Source organism: Halichoerus grypus, chromosome 11, assembly GCF_964656455.1.
Source record: "Halichoerus grypus chromosome 11, mHalGry1.hap1.1, whole genome shotgun sequence".
NCBI lineage: Eukaryota > Metazoa > Chordata > Mammalia > Carnivora > Phocidae > Halichoerus > Halichoerus grypus.
The window spans coordinates 96,641,831-96,662,412 of NC_135722.1; the positions used below are offsets into that span (position 1 = coordinate 96,641,831).

The window sequence follows — 20,582 nt, forward strand, 5'->3', positions numbered from 1 at the left end:
CTTTGAGGGAAGTATGTTTGAGAGGTAAGAACTCAGAAAAGCCAAGAAGAAATAAATACATGGTTATACAAAGAAATTTCATTATAGAATGAAATTCAAGACATTTTACAGCAGTTCTAACCAATAGCCGGGGCCTACATGTACAACTAAGAAGTTGCAAATAAAGGCTTATGCAAGTTGGCATACACACATTATCTTTACAGAAAGAAAGAAATGAATTATTTCTGAAGCATCAATGCAAGTCAATATAACAGTCAAAAATTTCAATACAATAGGAGAAAAAGTTGGAAACATACATCAATGTTCAACAACAGGAAACTGATTAAATAGATCACATTATACCCATTTTCTGGACGTTCTACAATCATTAAAATGATGCAAAGGAAGAATATTTACTAACAAAGAGAGATTATAAATGTGAGGGGAAGAAAGCAGATTATATAGTTATTATTTTTAACAATAGATAAAAATAGTGAAGGTTTTTTTGCTTATAATTTCTACACTGACTAAAAATACTTTTATATAATATGTAAACTCCCAGATGTTATTTTTTTAAAGAGCTCTCTCTTCAGAAAAGTAGCAACTAGTTTAGCCAACATTTTAGTATCCTACCTGAAAGAGTCGTGTGAAAATGTCAAATTCAAAAACTGAAATATAATCATTGCAGGTCAGATCAATAGTGGATTTCAGAGCCATGGCCTCGAGCCCAGAACTGATGGGATGCACTTCATGAAGGGCCTGTCGGAAACTCTTCCAAGGGACTATTGTCCTAGATGGGGGAACAGGGGTGGAAGGGAAGGCACAGAGTGAGATAACAGACAATTCTGGCCATTGCTATAATAACCAAGAAAAAAAGCCACATTAAGGTCTCAGTATCAATTTCAACTCTAATCTTAAAGAAGCGAAGTTATATTTTGGATTGAGAACAGAAAGGGAATAAATGATGTATTTCTTAATTTTCTAATAAGGAAATTAGTAACAGAAATCTTTTCCCACTATTCTTTGGCAATATGTCACAAACTAATCCCCTTTCTCATCTTTCTTCACACATTTGTTCTCTTTAGAGAAACATGGAAAGAGAGAGGAGATTACTCTTTATATAAATGTCATCTGTAGCCAGGCTCACTAACTGAAAAGCTTACATTTAAACCAACTTTTTAAAAGCACATAAAACATTCTGAGTTCTTTGAGGAACTCACAATCTCAAGGCCTAGACATGAGGAAATAGGCTTAAGGCACAGGAAGAACATGAATCTGAAAGGGATGAGGAATAAATTATTAACGTAAGAGTGATTATACCCCAGATAAGGCTAGCACAAGATACTACGGGATTTCTATTTCTCAAGATCTTTACGTAAACACAAGCTCACTGACTTTGAAAAGTTTCTGTACTCATTGCCTAAAAATTAAGAGAGAAAGTGGCATTTTGAACTTTTTTTTTTTTTTTTAATTTATTTATTTGACAAGAGAGATAGCACAAGTAGGCAGAGCGGCAGGCAGAGGGAAAGGGAGAAGCAGGCTCTCTGCCGAGCAGGGAGCCCGATGTGGGGCTCGATCCCAGGACCCTGGGATCATGACCTGAGCCGAAGGCAGCCCCTTAACTGACTGAGCCACCCAGGCGCCCCTTGAACTCTTTTCTAATGGAGTTAAGTTAAAAGGAACAAAGTTAAATTCATTCCCATCCTCTTTAAGTTTTAAAATCACTAATTATATTTTACATTTAAACATATTTTTAAAAAGGCATTTAAAGGGAAATTTACATTAGGATCTGTATATTCAACTAAAAAGTTGTACTACTATTTTTTTCAGTTCCTTGATCCGAAATTTCAGAAGACAAACATTTATATTAATACTTAAAAGCGTAAGTTTAATTCATAGATCTGTCTATATAATTTAAAACTTCTATACATCAAAAGACAATATAACGGGGCGCCTGGGTGGCTCAGCCTTTAAGCATCTGCCTTCGGCTCAGGTCATGGTCCCAGAGTCCTGGGATCGAGCCCCGCATCAGGCTCCCTGCTCTGCAGGAAGCCTGCTTCTCCCTCTCCCACTCCCCGTGCTTGTGTTCCTCTCTCTGTCAAAAAATAAATAAAATCTTAAAAAAAACAAAAAGACAATATAACAAAGTGGAAAAACTAGCCATAGACTAGGAGAAGATATCTGTAATTTAAGTAACTAACAATCAGTACCTTTCAACCGGAAAAAGACAAGTTACTCAGTAGGAAAATGGACAAGTTAGGAACAGGAACGGGCAAGTCAGAATAAGAATCCCAACGGGTCATAATTGTGAAAAGATGCCCAATCTCCTTTGTCATCAGGAATATAAAGCAAAATATGATACCCAATTCATACTACCAGTGTTAGCCAGATTGTGGAGCTACTGGAATTTGTGTATACTACTTACAGGGATAGAAACTGGTGTAACCACTTTGGAAAGCAATTAGGCAATATGTGGCAAAGCAGAGGACATGAAACCCCGATTCAGCTATTTCAGTCCTAGGCATCTAACTGTGAAGAAGCTCTTGCACATGAAGACAAATGTAATTTTGTTCACTGCAGCACAGTTTTGTGAGAGCAAATAATGTGAAACATAAACGTCTATTAACAGCAGAATGGATGGGGAGCGATACAAATACTCAATTAAAGAGCATGTGTTTCAACTGAATCTGCAAAGCTTTCTTTAAAAAAAACAGAAACAGGGGCGCCTGGGTGGCTCAGTCGTTAAGCGTCTGCCTTCGGCTCAGGTCATGATCCCAGGGTCCTAGGATCGAGCCCCGCATCGGGCTCCCTGCTCAGCGGGAAGCCTGCTTCTCCCTCTCCCTCTCGCACTCCCCCTGCTTGTGTTCCCTCTCTCGCTGTCTCTCTGTCAAATAAATAAATAAAATCTTTAAAAAAAAAAAAAAAAAAAAATTGAGTCAACAGACAGTCCATATCCCTGTGAAATTAAAAAAAAAAAAAAAACAACAACAACAACAAAAAACCCCCAAAACATGGGGAGGTAGGTACAACAGTGCCCCCTTATCTGCAAGGGATACTTTGCAAAATCCTCAGTGGATGGCTGAAAAGGCAGATAGTACCAAACCCTAAATACACTATAGTTTTTCCTGTACACACACACCTATGATGAAGTTTAATTTATAAATTAGGCACAGTAAGAGATTAACAACAATAATAAAATAGAACAATTACAACCAATACACTGTAATGAAAGCTACATGAATGTGGGCTTTCTCTCTCTCTCTCAGTATCTCACGGTGCTGTACACACCCTTCTTGTGATGATCAGATAAGATGCCTCTGTGACGAGATGAAGTAAGAGGAAAGACGCAGGCATTGCAACAGAGCGTTAGGCTACTATTGACCTTCAGATAATACATCAGGAAGACCATCTGCTTCTGGACCATAGCTGACCTCAGGTAACTGAAACCATGGAAAGTAAAACTGCAGATAAGGGGGGCCTACTGTACACACATACAAGTTATTTTTCTCTACGCTTTCCCATGATATAATTATTTAATTAAAAAAATAAACAAGGGCACCCGGCGGGCTCATTTGGTAGACCATGCGACTCTGGATCTTGGGGTTGTGATTTCGAGCCTCACAATGGGGTCAGCGTTTACTTAAAAAAAAAAAAAAAAAGTTAAAAATTAGATAAAAGATTAAGAAAAATTAAGCAAAAGGCCACAACATAAGCTTTAGTTCTTTACAGTTCAAATTCATTATTTCGAGGGGTACCTGGGTAGCTCAGTGGGTTAAGCGTCTGACTCTTGGTCTCAGCTCAGGTCCTGATCTCAGGGTTGAGAGTTCGAGACCTGCAATGGGATCCATGCTGGGAGCCTACTTAAAAAACAAACACACACACAAACAAAAATTCATTATTTTGAGACTTACTTTTCCCCAAAAGCTTTCCTCCAAAATTCTGCAGCATCTGCTTTAGTAATCCGAAATGTGTCTCCTTGAAAGAGTCCACTTGGAAAGATTCCTTTTAGTTCTGCCAGCATGTGGCTGAAGATCAGGGACAGTTTAGTTAGGTTTCGCCTACAAATGATCAGAAGTGCAATAATTAAACACATAAACTTACTTTTATTTTAAATGCACTGAATTCACCATATCAGGTGTGTAATTAATATGAACATGAACATACATTTACAAAGAACCTCTTCAAATATACTTTCTGGCAATTATTATTCAGAGATATACAAAACTAGGAAAGAAGAGAGGAAGGAATGTCCTGTTGACACTATTAAATACTCTGATATTATCTTTGTTCAAAGAAGGGCTTCAGAAACTGTTTTTGTTCTAACACCATATGAAAGATGCAGATATAACACAGGAAAGACTGTTGCATTCACTAGGTCCACCCCTATTTCCCCCATTTAAAAAGATGTTGGATAGTAAATAGAAAATTTTAACAGTCATATATTTTAAGGCTTTTAATCTCAGATTAATCAGGCCTAATACCTCTGAGTATTAACTACCATGAACAAATCTACTTTTTGAGGATGATAGATAAGACAACTCAACAAATAAAGGTACAAACTTGTACGCTGATAGAATCATTCACTAACAAAAGAAAGGAAATACTAAAAAAGCAAAATATATTATTTCTGCTTTGCATAAGCTATTCTGGATTTTTAAAAAAGATATCATTTATTTATTTGAGAGAGAGAGAGAAAAATCACAAGTTGGGGGAGGGGCAGAAGGAGAGGGTGAAGGAGACTCCTCGCTGAGCAGGGAGCCCAAAGCGGCGCTCAATCCCAGGACCCTGGGATCATGACCTGAGCCAAAGGCAGACACTTAACTGGCTGAGCCACCAGGCGCCCCGCTATTCTGGATTTTAAAGCTAATCACAGGAGCGCCTGGGTGGCTCAGTCGTTAAGCGTCTGCCTCCAGCTCAGGTCATGATCCCAGGGTCCTGGGATCGGGCCCCGCATTGGGCTCCCTGCTCCGCGGGAAGCCTGCTTCTCCCTCTCCAACTCCCCCTGTTTGTGTTCCCTCTCGCTGTGTCTCTCTCTGTCAAATAAATAAATAAAATCTTTAAAAAAAAAAAATAAAGCTAATCATATCACTCATCCAAATTAAAAAATAAATTAACAAATTAATAAATTACAATTCTCAATTTGAATATCCAGACCTAACAAGTATTTTCACTTAAAATCAGACCTTAAAGAGGTTAAGTTTTACCAAAACAACTCCTCTTCCTATACCAAAACTGAAATGCTCATATCCAAACCATGTGACAATTTCTACCTAACTGTATATGCTATTGCTATGCTTTACCAATTAGTGAACTTTATTCTAATAACCTTATAAAAGATGCCATAGAGAACGTAGAGAGTTATTGAATCACTATGTCGTACACTTGAAATTAATGTAACATTGTGTGTCCACTATAATTGAATTAAAAAAAAAAAAGATGCCACATAGTACCAATTTAATGCACCAGATGATGTCTGCACTTTTAGGTATGTCCTTTAATCAGATTATCTTTCTTATTTTTAATGTGCTGTCACACAGAGCAAGATATAGACAGATGTGGCTGAAGATATTGTTATACACCAAACCAGGGACTGACTGTACTTATTTTCCCCTTGCCTCAATCATTAGTATTTATATATTCAAAAGTCTATTCTTCTCTTAAGTGGATTATAAAATTTCAAGTCAATTCATGATCAAATTTGAGTACCTAAACATTCTCTTTCATAGAGAGATTTTTCTCTTTTATTCCTACACAAAATGCTGCACCAAAGACTCCAAGGCTTTCTAGCCCTGACTCTTGGGCAAAATGCTACTGAAATCTTTCCAGTCAGCTTTCAACAGATCAGCTTCAGTTCTTTGAGATCTGTCTTCTTGCACTTTAGCAAGTTACTCTTTCTAGTTTCTGATTTGTTTTCTGAAAGCACTTACAAAAGTGATAATATATTCTTTGAAGACAGTCTAAAATAATTCATATGCTAAGTAGATCAAGTGTGAGATAGGAAAACAAGCACTTATTCAATCCCTAACCTCCCTTAACCCTTAACCGTTGTCCTCCTTGCGCTTTGAGATCCTTCAATTATTGCTTGTTAGAACTTTTACTATTTTATCAAAAAGGAAACAAGATCAAGAATATATCACAGAATGGGGCACCTGGCTGGCTCAGTAGGTAGACGGCGCGACTCAATCTCAGGGTCAGGGTTTCGAGCCCCACAATGGGGGTAGAGATTACTTAAATATTTAAAAAAAAGTAAGAACAGGGGCGCCTGGGTGGCTCAGTTGGTTAAGCGGCTGCCTTCGGCTCAGGTCATGATCCTGGAGTCCCAGGATCAAGTCCTGCATCGGGCTCCCTGCTCAGCAGGGAGTCGGCTTCTCCCTCTGACCCTCCCCCCTTCTCATGTGCTCTCTCTCTCTCTCTCAAATAAATAAATTCTTTAAAAAAAGAAAAAATAAAAAAAGAACAGTACAGAACAACGTATGATATGACCAAAAAGATATATATCACACTCAAGGTTACCACAGAGCTTTTTCTGGACTCTTAGATCATCCTGAAAATATCTTTCTTTGGTTTCTCTAATGTCCTCTCTTGGTTCTCCTACTGGCTTGTCTTTCTCTGGCTCTTCCTCTTATTCTTTATTTCCCAAGAATATGCTCTCCGCTACTTTCCTTTTTCCATGTATTCTCTTGACTCTTCCTTCACATTCTCAAGCTTCAGAAACTACTCTGCAAGCGATTCCCAAATCTTAAGCCTTGGTAGCTCTCCAACTGCCAACCACATTCCTCCACTCAAATGCTAGCACCTCAGAGCAACATGTTCAAAATTAAATTAATCTTCCTTCTCAAATCTGTTCTTACTTCATGTTCTCTTTAATGACAACACCATTTTACTTCCCACAAATTCAAAACCTTAGAGTCCTCTTGGTTTCTTTCATTTCCCTTATTCTCCATTTCAGATTTATTTGTCCATTTGCTGACCACTGTTGTCTTCCTATCTTTAAATTATATTATTCTAATATAAGTTCCTTGCTACCTTCCCCCACCTACTCTACAATTCAAACTTTAGTCTTCCATACAGATGGCCAACAGACACACAGAAAGATGCTCAACATCACACTCATGAGGAATCACCTCACACCTGTCAGAATGGTTAAAATCAACAACACAAGAAACAACAGGTGTTGGTGAGGATGTTGACTGGAACTGAACTGGAGCAGTCACTGTGGAAAACAGTATGGAGGTTCCTCGCAAAGTTAAAAATAGAACTGACCTACAATCCAGTAATCACACTACTGGTTATTAACCCCAAAAATATAAAAACACTAATTCAAAGGAATACATGCACCCCTATGTTTACAGCAGCATTATTTACACTAGCCAAACTATGGAAGCAGCCCAACTGTCCAGATGAATGGATAAAGATGTGGTATATATATGCACAATGGAATATTATTCTGTCATAAAAAGTGAAATTTCGCCATTTGCAACAACATGGATAGAACTAGAGAGGATAATGCTAAGTGAAATAAGTCAGAGAAAGACAAATACCATATGATTTCACTCATATGTGGAATTTAAGAAACAAAACAAATGAGCAAAGGAAAAAAACAGACACACAAAACAAGAAACAGACCTTAACTCCAGAGAACAAACTGATGGCTCCAGAGGGGAGGTGGGTGGGGGGAGGGGAGGACTAGGTGAAGGGGATAAAGAGTCCACTCATCAGGATGAGCACAGAGTCATGCAGAGAACTGCTGAGTCACTACACTGTACACCTGGAACCAATAGAACACTTTGCTAACATACTGGAATGAAAATAAAACATTTAATAATAATAAAAACAAACTTGAGGGGCGCCTGGGTGGCTCAGTTGGTTAAGCGACTGCCTTCGGCTCAGGTCATGATCCCGGAGTCCTGGGATCGAGTCCCACATCAGGCTCCCGGCTCAGCGGGGAGCCTGCTTCTCCCTCTGACCCTATCCCCTCTCATGCTGTTTCTCTCTCTCTGTCAAATAAATAAATAAACAAAATCTTAAAAAAAAAAAATAATAATAATAAAAACAAACTTGAGTCTTCAGTCTCCTCCTATGCAGGTCCAAACATGTCACATAACTACCCCCTTTAAAAATTATTTATTTATTTTAGAGCGAGCACAAGAGAGAGAAAGCGAGAGAGAGCGAGCGAGAGAGAGAGAGCGCACATGAGTGGGGTGAGGAGTAGAGGGAGAAGCAGACTCCCGGATGAGCAGGGAGCCCGATGCGGGGCTCGATCCCGGGACTCCAGGATCATGACCTGAGCCAAAGGCAGATGCTTAACCGACTGAACAACCCAGGCTCCCCTAACTGCCCTTTAAGGAGGGGAAAAAAACAATTTCCACAGTGCCAGCAGGACAAAACCCAAACTCAGCTTTGAAGACTTTCCAACTGCCCCGGATCTAACCTACCTTTCTAACTAACTTCTTACTTTGTCAGGAGTATATTCTAACCAAACTGTATACGTCATCTTTCCTTATACATACCACCCTCACTAGTTGTCCAACCTCTGAGCCTCTGCTTATCCGTTTCCCCAGTCTGAAATAAGACGCAGCTTAAATGTCATTTCCTAAGAAGCCAGCTAGAAGTAAGAAGCCAATAAGATACCCACAGCGTATTTGCTGAAGTTCTCAGGCCACCTGAACCCATCTTGTACTTTAGCTATCTGTGTACACAAGGGCTAAATCCATTTCTAATGTGTATTTATATCCATAGGGAATCTGGCACAATTTCTAACCTTCATGATACCTTCTGAAAACACTGAGTGCCTACTATGTGCTTGCTAGGCGCTAGGGATGGATATAACAGTGAACAAAACAAAATTCCTGGGTTTTATGTATGGCATTTATATTCCCATAGGAGAGCATCAGGTGGTGAGAGAAAGTGCTCTGAAGAAAACAAAGCAGCATATGAGAAGAGAGTTGTATAGGGTTGCTGTTTTAGAGAAGGTGGTCTGAGGAACCTCTCTCCGAGAGTAGATTTTTTTTTTTTAATTAAAGATTTTATTTATTTATTTGACAGAGAGAGACACAGCACGAGAGGGAAAACAAGCAGGGGGGAGTGGGAGAGGGAGAAGCAGGCTTCCCGCCGAGCAGGGAGCCCGATGCGGGGCTCGATCCCAAGACCCTGGGACCATGACCTGAGCTGAAGGCAGATGCTTAACGACTGAGCCACCCAGGCGCCCCCCCGCCCCCCGAGAGTAAATTCTTAAACCAAGTCCGAAGTGGGGACAAGTGAGTCTGGGATGACCAAGCCATGCTGGCATCTTTTCAGATAATTTTCCAGTCAGATCTACCAAGTGTCCAGCATTATGCTGGATCAGAGATAAAATATACACACCAAAATAATAATGGACAGAAAGCTATTTTAATATGTGAAGTAAGCCACAAGAAAAGGGAAAGTTATTGACCACAAGGATGTAATGGTACCAGGTACGTAAGAGCAGTTCAAAGTGCTGACTGAAATAGATACTGAAAATCAATTTGAGATACTTTCCTACTTAAGGATGCATCCCCCCAAAAAGGCAGCTTACATTTCTTAAAACCACCAGAGATGTGCACCATAAGCATCACACTTCTTAAAAGGAAATTAAACATCTATAAAAGCCCATGGGCCAGAGGGTTTTGTAACTGATCTGAGTTGAAATTCTGTTCAATAACATTTTAAGGCCATAGGCTTATAGCTGAGTGTCTGCCATGTACAGGGCTGAATTTAATCAGCAGAATCTGTCTAAACGTGTAATCTCAGAACAATGAGGCATGATGGATATTAAGGCTTATGACAAGGTAAGCAATACTTTGCAAAATCCTTTTTTTTTTTTTTTTTTAAGATTTTATTCATTTATTTGACAGAGACAGCAAGAGAGGCAACACAAGCAGGGGGGAGCTGAAGAGAGAGAGAAGCAGGGACCACGACCTGAGCCAAAGGCAGACGCTTAACCACTGAGCCACCCAGGCGCCCAATTACTTTGCAAAATTCTGTCAGCAGTTACTTCAATTCATACACTATGTTCTAACAATTCTCCAAAGATCCACAAAGGAACACAACTCTTCTATTTTTTTTTTTTTTTATAAATATCCTGAAGACAAAACTTTTCTTTAAGTTCCAGCAGTAGCAAGTAATACAGGTTTTTCTTTAACTTGGTGTTTGAAGAAGGAGGTCATTTTTATTACCTTTAACTCCAAACATCTACATCTAAGTAACCACAAATTCTACCCTATAGCTTCCATCTTCCTCTTCCTTTCGCTCACAACTTCCCCGTAATCAAATGCTGATTCAGTATGCAGAGTCAGTTTTTTTTGAAGTTCAAGACCAGTGTCACTTCTTTTCTCCCTACCTCAGGTCTTATTCTAAAAGCTGACATACCTTTGTACCTTAGGCCTAAAGCAATGGTTACCTCTTCTGGGTATAATTTCAGCTAACAGGAACTAAGATTTCTGTCACAAATACACAGGTACATTAAAGATTAAAGAAGCAATTATAGTTCCTGTTTTAGCTTCTAAAGTAGAAAGATAAATACAACTTGAGAGGAATTACAATCACCACTTCTACAGATCAAACAAGACAGTTTTGAGAAGTAGCTTTTATATGAATGAGATAAACAGAAACCTCTTCAAATGATTCCAACTGATGAACTTACTACTGCACAAAATACTGAAAAACAAGCTATCTTGTAACTCACAGCCACAAAGCTATTTGCAGAGAAAGAGGAAATGGAAAAAAGAACATAGTGCGGGGAGATAAATTAACCCTTTCTATTAAAATGTATTTATTAACATTTAAGATGAGTACTGAGAGCAGTACCACTCTTCTTTGCTTAATGAGAATGCTCCTTCCCTTCGAAGTATAGCAACAACATCATGAAGAAAAGGACTGGTGAGAAATCAACATACGAGACTGAGATGATCTAGGAAAAAAATATGACTTATAAAACAATTAGTCCAATGTATTCATAAAGATATTCTCACTTAGGGTTCCGTTTTTTGAAACACCATTTTAATAGAGATAAATTCTATAGCTGAAAAGCATGCTCTGTGTATTCTTTTTACAAAAGAGCTCTCTAAAAATAATGTATGTTAATACTGGAGAAGACTAGGGGCGCCTGGGTGGCTCAGTCGTTAAGCATCTGCCTTGGGCTCAGGTCATGATCTCAGGGTCCTGGGATGGAGGCCCCCATCAGGGAAGCCTGCTTCTCCCTCTCCCACTCCCACTCCCCCTGCTTGTGTTCCCTCTCTCGCTGTGTCTCTGTCAAATAAATAAATAAAATCTTAAAAAAAATACTGGAGAAGACTAGAGATCTAAAATGTATTTCCTGGGGTGCCTGGTGGGCTCAGTTGGTAGAGTATGTGACTCTTGATCTTGCGGTTGTGAAGGAGCCCCACATAGTTGGGTATAGAGATTACTTAAAATTAAAATCCTTAAAAATAAACTAATAAATAAAATGTATTTCCTGATCTCCCATTAATTTACTGTGCCGTTGGGCAGTTAGTTAACCTCTCCGGACTGCCACTCCCTGATGTAATATAAAAGAGAGCTGGAACCAATGACTCTTAAAGATCTCTTTCTATCAATAAAAATTTATGAATTTATGCTATTCCACGGATTTGAACTGGAAAAGAAACCTTAACTTCAGCAGTTTAATTTCATAATAGGATTGAAGAAGAAAGCAAGAAAGCAACCTAGTATGTATCTTTATAAGATGGAGGACTAGAAATTATAATAATTTTTTATAGGAAATAATTTTTACAAGTATATTTTATTTCTGCCTGCAAAGAATTTTTTTTTTAACATTTTATTTTTATTTAATTTAAATTCAATTAATTTACATATAATGTGTTATTAGTTTCAGAGGTAGAGGTTAATGTTTAATCAGTCTTATATAATACCCAGTGCTCATTATATCACGCACCCTCCTTAATGTCCATCACCCAGTTACCCCATCCCTCCACCCTCCTCCCTTCCAACAACCCTCAGTTTGTTTCCTATGATTAACAGTCTCTTAAGTTTGTCTCCCTCCCTGATTTCGTCTTGTTTTATTTTCGCCTGTAAAGAATTTATTTATTTTTAAAGATTTTATTTTATTTTTTTAAGATTTATTTATTTGACAGAGAGAGAGTGAGAAAGAGAGCACAAGCAGGGGCAGCTGCAGGCAGAGAGAGGGAGAAGTAGGCTCCCCGCTGAGCAAGGAGCCCGATGTGGGGCTCGATCCCAGGACCCCAGGATCACAACCTGAGCCGAAGTCAGACGCTTAACCAACTGAGCCACCCAGGCGCCCCAAGATTTTATTTATTTATTTGACAGAGAGAGAGAGCAAGCACACAAGCAAGGGCAGCAGGAGGCAGAGAGAGAGGGAGAAGCAGGTTCCCCACAGAACAGGGAGCCTGACACGGGGCTCAAATCCCAGGACCCTGGGATCATGACCTGAGCTGAAGACAGAAGCTTTGACTGAGCCACCCAGGTGCCCCACCTGCAAAGAATTTAAATGAACTTATGTCTCATGTAGTTTAAATGAGCAGTTAATTGTAGGAACCCAATGTGGGATCTGAAAAGTTAATCTGATCTGGTAAATACTGTTTTCTATTCTAACACTGGGGATTTGCTAAATCCCAGAATGTGTGGTGAATTATTTTACTCAATTTTATTTCTGAAGAAATAACAAACATCAAAAATCATCTCAGCCGGGGCGCCTGGGTGGCTCAGTTGATTGACCTGCCTTAGGCTCAGGTCATGATCCCAGGGTCCTGGGATGGAGCCCCACATTGGGCTCTCTCTGCTTGCGGGGAGTCTGCTTCTCTCCCTGCCCCTCCCCCTGCTCATGCTCACTCTGTCTCTCTCTCAAATAAATAAAATCTAAAAAAAAAAAAAAATCATCTCAGCCATTTCAAAATACTGTCTCACGTGAAAATGGTTCAAAGGCTCAGAAAGAAATTTCTTTGATTTTTAAAGAGAAGAAAGCAGAACTTTCCTTTTACAGTTTAGTTACTTTTAGAATCTAAGTGATGGGGTATATGATTGGCGTAAATTTTCTCTGTATGAACGAAAATTTTCATAATAAAACATTGGGGGAAAACCCCAATAATTCAGGCTGAAATCTATTTTAATATCTGTGGACCCAATGAACCTCTATTTCCCAGTGAGTAAATTTCAAAATGGTGAGGACTTTTAATATGATGATTAACAAACACGCTATAGAACATTGCATAGTATCCTTTTGGAGTTGTAAAATATCCCCGAAAATGAGGTCACAGAGATAACCCATTTTTTGCCATTCAGCCACGGGGTGAGCTAAAGGCCCCAGATAGATGATGATAAATTGATTATACTGTTGAATGGTGATATGATCAATGCTTGTAAATATTTCACTCACTGGTACCATTTCAGTGATAATTATGCTGCTTTCCTACTCACTGAACTCTGAGAACCTTATATGCAAACACTAGTGTCATCCAAAGAATGCTGAGTGAGAGCATACTGTGATGACATTCATAACTCAATAGCAGCATCCCCTGCTCACAGTAATCAGCTTTAAAAATAGATACAACGGAACTTCTTTCAACAAGCTCCACAGGAAGTCAATAAAGTACTGTTTAACTCTTATCTGCTTAAACTACTTTAAAAAAAAAAAAGGGTGGCAAAACCAAAACCATCACCTACAAAAGGAGTTCTGTCTGAGCCAGTATCTCTAAAAATATCAATGACCTTTTTTTTTATACAAAACATATTAAATGTATCTGTTGTTATACTCATGGTCATGCTTTTTAAGACATGTAACAGATTATGTTACATATGGTAATCATCACACAGCATTAATCATCCAGAGCATTCTGAGCTACCTGTTTCATAGAATTCAAAACTAAAGGGATGCTAAACTAATTCACCAGGTGAATGGGAAGGCAGCAGCCCATGTGAGAATCTCCAATACTCCCCTCACATTTCTAACAAATTAATCTTAAACCATAAACTCAATCTCATTACTCCCCCTACACAAAAATCTTCATGGACTTCCCAATAACCACCAAAAAAGTTCAAATTGCTCAGCTTACAAATCAAAGCACTTACAATATGGTCCTGATTCATCTTTCTAAACACATACTACTCAGTATTTCCCCAAACATCCTATACTTTCTGGGGCCCCGCACCTTTCTTGATGATGTTAAATCAACAATATATGCCTCTATCTCTAACAGTTAACATGAAGACCTTACTATGTATCAGATGCTTTGCTAAGCTACATATATACCTCATTTAATTCTCATAATAATGCTTTGAAATAGGAATTATTAATCCTATCATACAAATGAGAAACAAAGACTTAGTGAAATTAAGTAACTTGCCCAAGGTCATAGAGCTAGTAAGTGGCAGAGCCGGTCTACCTGATTCAAGAGCCCAGGCTGGTCTGTATGATGCAGATTTCCTTTCTAACGCCTATGGTCACTGAACTCCTGCCCAAAGTTCATCTCAAATGCTATCTCCCCAGTGTGTGTAGTGGGGCGGGTAGGTGTGGGATATTCACCAGTCTTCATTTAATGTCCACCTTCCAACCTCAGACCCCAAAGCACGTTGTTCATACTCAGCACAGGCTCTACCATGTTCTGCTTTGTATCCATTGTCTTAGTCCCCAACTGGACAACTCCTACGGGCAGGGTCAGGGAAGGTGTCTCACACACTTCATCTCCTGCAGGAGTAAGCACACTGCCTTGCACTTAACAGGCATTCAATACATTTGTAGAACTGAACTGGAAAATCTTATTTTATTTTTTAAATAAACTTTTTACTCTGGAACCTCCGATTTACAAAAAGTTGCAAAGATACTACAGAATTTCCCATATATCCTCATTCAGTTTCAGTTTCCCTTAATAGTATTAACACCTTATATTACTGTGGTGCATTTGTGAAAACTAACAAACCCACATCAGTATGGTCCTATTAACTAAACCGCAGACTTCATGCAGGTCTCGCCTGTTTTTTTCCATTAATGCCCTTGTTTGTTTCAGGATCCAATGCAGGATACATTACCTTTTTTAAAAATTATTTATTTGGGAGATAGAGTGAGCAAGAGAGAGAGCACACGCAAGCAGGAGCAGAGGGAGAGGGAGAAGCAGGTCCCTTGCCGAGCAAGGAGCCCAACGTGGGGCTCAATTCCAGGCCCCTGGGATCATGACCCCAGCCAAAGGCAGACGCTTAACCAACTGAGCCACTCAGGCACCCCCAGGATACATTATATTTAACATCAAATCTCCTTACTCTCCTCTGGTCTGTGACAGTTTCTTAGTCCTTGTTTTTCTTTGACCTTAAGAGTTTTGAGGGGTACTTGTCAGGTATTTTGTAGAACATCCCCCAATGTGTTTAGCTGATGTTATGCTATTTTTGACGAGGCTTGAGTTTACAGAAAGAATGTCACAGAAGTGAGATGCCCTTCTCATCACATCCTATCAGGGGCTACATGAAGTCCTCATGACATCACTGGTGATGTTAACCTTGATCACTGGGTTAATGCCAGGAGGGTTTGCCATGCTTCTCCACTGTACAGTTATAGTGGAAAAGATTTCCTTTTTCACAGATAGTCTTCCTTTCCTAACTCATCTGAAACAGGATCACTTATACTAGAGAGAATATTTGAAAATAATTATTTTCTAAAGAGTTTAAGACTATAATCTGACTTCTCTGTATTTCAAAATAACCTCAACCCAAGTTCTGAAAGATAAATATATAAGCTATTACATACACTGAAGCATTTGTCTGCAGCTAAAGTGTATTAACCTCAAGAACTGATTACTACTTCTCTGTACCAGTTCTTTATTTTATTTTATTTTTTTAAAGATTTTATTTATTTATTTGAGACAGAATGAGAGAGAGAGAGAGAGCACATGAGAAGGGGGAGGGTCAGAGGGAGAAGCAGGCTCCCTGCCGAGCAGGGAGCCCGATGTGGGACTCGATCCAGGGACTCCAGGATCATGACCTGAGCCGAAGGCAGTCGCTTAACCAACTGAGCCACCCAGGCGCCCCACTGTACCAGTTCTTTAAAGAACAGGCAAACACTTAAGTAACATAATGCAGAAATCTCCAAAACTTCTCATACCCTCTCACTAACAAATGACAAAAGCACCAGGTAGCTTTCAGAAAGCCTGTCCTGTGAACTTAAAAAATAAATTTAAAAATATATGGATATATAGACAGACAAATTATATTGAGGAGGAAACAGCTCTAATAGAATCTAATCTAATATGCAGAAAGTTTATCTGGTTATCATTAATTATTTACCTCCTAAATATATGACACATTAGACATTTAAATATATGGTTTCTCTGAACAAATACAGAGTAGCTACTAAACTTTACTGTCCTCAAAACTTGGGAAGGAATATGAAATTTTCCATAACTATCTGAATCTAAGACTTTTGAAGGGATCAAAACTAGAGAAATCTTTCTCACTGCCATTCTCTTCAATATGTTTTCCATGAAAAATAATCCTCCTTAAGATGCCTGGGTGGCTCAGTCAGTTAAGTGTCTGCCTTCAGCTCAGGTCATGCATGATGATCCCAGGGTCCTAGGATCGAGTCCCGCATCAGGCTCCTTGTTCAGCAGGGAGCCTGCTTCTCCCTCTGCCTGCCGCTCCCCCCGCTTGTGCACACTCTCCCTGACAAATAAATAAAATCTTAAAAAAAAAAAAAATCCTCCTCAAGTTCACAATTCTGTGTCTCCGAACAACTCTGCCATTAGTATTTCAGTTATTTAGTTAGTAGTATTTCAGCAATTACTATTTAGTTGGTAGTATTTTATCAAATTAAACATTCTTTATTAAGAAACCACAACCAGGGTGCCTGGGTGGCTCAGACGGTTAAGCATCTGCCTTCGGCTCAGGTCATGATCCCAGGGTCCTGGGATCGAGCCCCGCGTCAGGCTCCCTGCTGAACAGGGAGCCTGCTTCTCCCTCTCCCTCTGTCTGCCACTACCCCTGCTTGTACTCTCTCTTTCCTGTCAAATAAATAAAATCTTAAAAAAAAAAAAAAAAAAAGAAAAACCACAACCAAAGACAATGCCATATAACATAGGAAAGAAAGTCTTCCTGGACCTGTCTAGTTAGCAAAGCAGCTCACAATTTGGCGGACCAGAGTCAAGTAAAAACTGAGTGCTGTAAGAGCATGGGGGGGGGGGGGGGGGGACCAAGAATTAAAACTAGTATAATTTAGGAGGCCTCTTGGGCTTTAGAGATTCAGTGAAACTTCACCAGACAATATGGGAAGGAAAGGGATTCCAGGCCAAGGGAGTGACCAAAGCTCTGTAAAAGAGCTCGGGGACTGTCAAACCAACTGGGAGGCTAGAACGTACCACCATGGCAACTTTCGATAAAACTGAAAATGCAGGCGGGACTCAAACTTTAGCAAGCAGGGTGTAAGATATTAAAAATGCAGCAGGAAGTCATTAAGGGTTTGCAACGGGGTAACATCTAATCGGTTTTTAAGGCCATAAATGACAGCAGCAGGAAAGAGTGAATTAGAGGAGAATGACAAAAGCAGAGGCATCAATTAGGATGGACTGCAGCAGAAGGGTAATGGGAGCCTGAACATGGGCGGTACAATAAGACCGGCTTTGCAGTGCCCGGCTGGCTCACGCAGTAGAGCCTGTGACTCTTGATCTTGAGTTCGAGCCCCATATACATATAAAATAAGACAGATGTGAGAGATACTGCAGAAGTAAAATCAAGAAAAAATGACTGACTCGAAGAGATGATGAACCTGAAACTCTGAGCCTGAACAACCGGAAACAGGGTCTTAAAAAAATATGCTAATAAAAGCTAATACTTTTTAAGGGCTTTCTATGTGTCAGGCACTTTACATTTTATTTAATTAATTCTTATTCACAATCCTGTAAGATAGAATCAATAATTACCCCCATTTTACAGATGAAAACCCCAAGGTCGAAAGAACTGCGCCTAGAACCAATCCCAGTAGTTTGAGCTTGCCACGGCTGCCTGGTATCAATCCTGGAACAGAGAAAAGGCAGCCGGTCTGCTTAAGGAAGAGGACACATTCTGTGTTCAGACATGTTGATTATGAGATGTCCGAAAGATATTCATATGGTAACATTTAGCCAGCAGCCTGGGAAAGAGACAGGGAAGCAGGTTTGTGAATCATCTGTATAAGACTGTCGACACTGTTGGGAATGGGACCAACTGTCTGCTCATTCCCGCACACAGGACAATCAAACTGAAATGATGGCGTTTTGAAAAGACTTGGAGTGTCTCCCTTTGGGAGGCGTGTAGGGGAGGGTGGGATGGAGTCAGAACAGGAGTGGCACACTTCTCATAAAAAGCAAAACAGGGACGACGCCTGGGTGGCTCAGTCGGTTAAGCTGCCTTCGGCTCAGGTCATGATCCCAGGGTCCTGGGACTGAGTCCCTCATCAGGTTCCCTGCTCAGTGCTCTCTCTCTGTCAAATAAATAAATAAAATCTTAAAAAAAATAAAATAAAATAAAAATAAAAAGCAAAACAAATCCAGGGCACTTGACTGGCTCAGTTGGAAGAGTGCGCGACTTTTGGTCTCAGGGTCATGAGTTCGAGACCCATGTTGGGTGTGGAGGTTACTTAAAATATATAAATAAATAAATTTTTAAAAGGCAGAACAAATCCATGTGAACGGTTATTCTGAAATACTGGGCAATCAATGTCCCAACCATTTTCTTTCTTTATAAGAAAATCGTGCTAATTTTGTACATTCTCACATAAGGCAGAAATTAATGCCATCTCTTTGAGACCTAGTATTTGTCAGTATTTTTTATATAGACTTGATAAAAATGCATTTAGCATCTTAGCACATCTTCACAGATTCTAAAATTTTAGGGACTGTGCCACCCTTCCAGTACATCTATCCAACTTCCCAACAGGACCACCATGTGTATGAGAGCCACCATGCAAGAGTAAACAGTATTTACTGTGTTCAGTAAATTCACAAAGTAAAACACATGATAAAATGTCAACGGTGTCAAAGTGCAGAGGTATATTCACATATGAGGAAAAAGAAGGAAAAGAGTAGAATACAAGATATTTGAAAGCTATGTGAGAATGCAAACTTAAACCTATCATGATGAATTGGTAAAAATCTTCAGAATGCAGCAACTCTTACAATCTAACACAAATCAGACACAAAATATAGAAGGCATTTTAATAACAGATTACAGTTAACTCTACTCCAGTTAACTTTTACTAATTTACTCATTCCATAAATATTGAATGCCTACTATATGGCAAGCACTGTTCTTAAACTTATAAATTTAGGGGAAATGGACTATTTCATTTCAGACCCTGAGTAAACCACAACCATTAAACAGAGTAGGTACCAAAAGCCCCTCCCCACCCCTCAAACAGAGACTTAATTATGCATGCATGTAGGCACAAGCATGCACATTAGACCATAACAGTACTACAGAAGAAATTTTTGCTAAATATCCCCCACAAAAGCGAATTCTTATTTTTGCAAACTGTCACAAATACAGAAAGAGAAGAATTAACTCACTGTGATTATTTCCATAATCAAAGAACATGAGAAAAAAAATTACATGCTAGCTTCACTTACTAATATAATGTGTTATATAGATGAATAAATCATAAATGATTGTTAGTATATTTATATATTATATATACTAATGCAAGTATTATATAGATAAAAAATCGTAAATGATTGTTTTGTTTTTAAGATTTTATTCATTTATTTATTTTAGAGACAGAAAGACAGCATGAACAGGGGGAAGAGCAGAGGGAGAGGGAAAGGTAGAGAATCTCAAGCAGACTCCGCGCTGAGCAAGAAGCCAGATGTGGGGCTCAATCTCACAACCCTGAGATCATGACCTGAGCCAAAATATCAAGAGCCAGACGCTCAACCGACTGAGCCACCCAGGTGCCCCCCAAATCATAAATGATTGTTAAATAGAATCCAGCGAAGCATTCATACATCATTACAAACTAGGGTTAATCCCAGCAACTTTACAAATCTATTACCATAATTCACTGTAACAACTGCATACAGAGAAACAAAATATGGAGGTGCCAGGGTGGCTCAGTCGGTCGAGCATCCAACTCTTAATTTCGGCTCAGGCTGTGATCTGAGGGTCATGAGATGAGCCCTGGGTTGGGCTCTACGCTCAGCAGGGAGTCTGCTTTAGATTCCCTCTCCCTCTGCCCCTGCTGTTCACCTCCACCCCTGCGAGCTCTCTCTAAAATAAATAAATGAAAGAAAGAAAGAAAGAAAAGAAAGAAAAGAAAGAAAAGAAAGAAAGAAAGAGAAAGAAAGAAAGAAAGAAAAGAAAGGAAAGAAAAAAGAAAAGAAAAACAAAACATGTTCACTTTATAGAGCCAGTGACTTCTTATCTCCATGGCAGTCCAGTTACCACTTCAGTCTCAGTTACCACCATCTCACCCAGATGACTGGTTTAGCTCCTGACCAGTCATCCTGTGCTCTCTGGCAATGAGCTCAGCAATGAGCTAACAAGGACCAAGGGCTCCTCCTTCCCTCTGCCAGGAGGGGTTTCTACTAAACATCTTCCCAAGGGTTCTCACAGTCTCTAGGTACGTGACAGCTGGTTCT

At 39.4% G+C, this 20,582-nt stretch overlaps 1 protein-coding gene across 3 annotated transcripts in view; it reads right to left on the reverse strand.

The window, feature by feature from the left end:
• Window positions 1-20,582, reverse strand: part of CBL (Cbl proto-oncogene) — an 83,254-nt gene that overhangs the window by 30,354 nt on the left and 32,318 nt on the right. For all 3 annotated transcript variants that reach the window (XR_013442586.1, XM_036090730.2, XM_036090731.2), the window contains 2 exons: window positions 3,891-4,037; window positions 613-769 (listed from right to left, as the gene is read on the reverse strand). Coding sequence is in view for 2 of the 3 variants with exons in the window: in XM_036090730.2 (XP_035946623.2) it covers window positions 613-769; window positions 3,891-4,037 (304 nt within the window). In the remaining variant the exon portion in view is untranslated. The remainder of the gene's footprint in view (window positions 1-612; window positions 770-3,890; window positions 4,038-20,582) is intronic.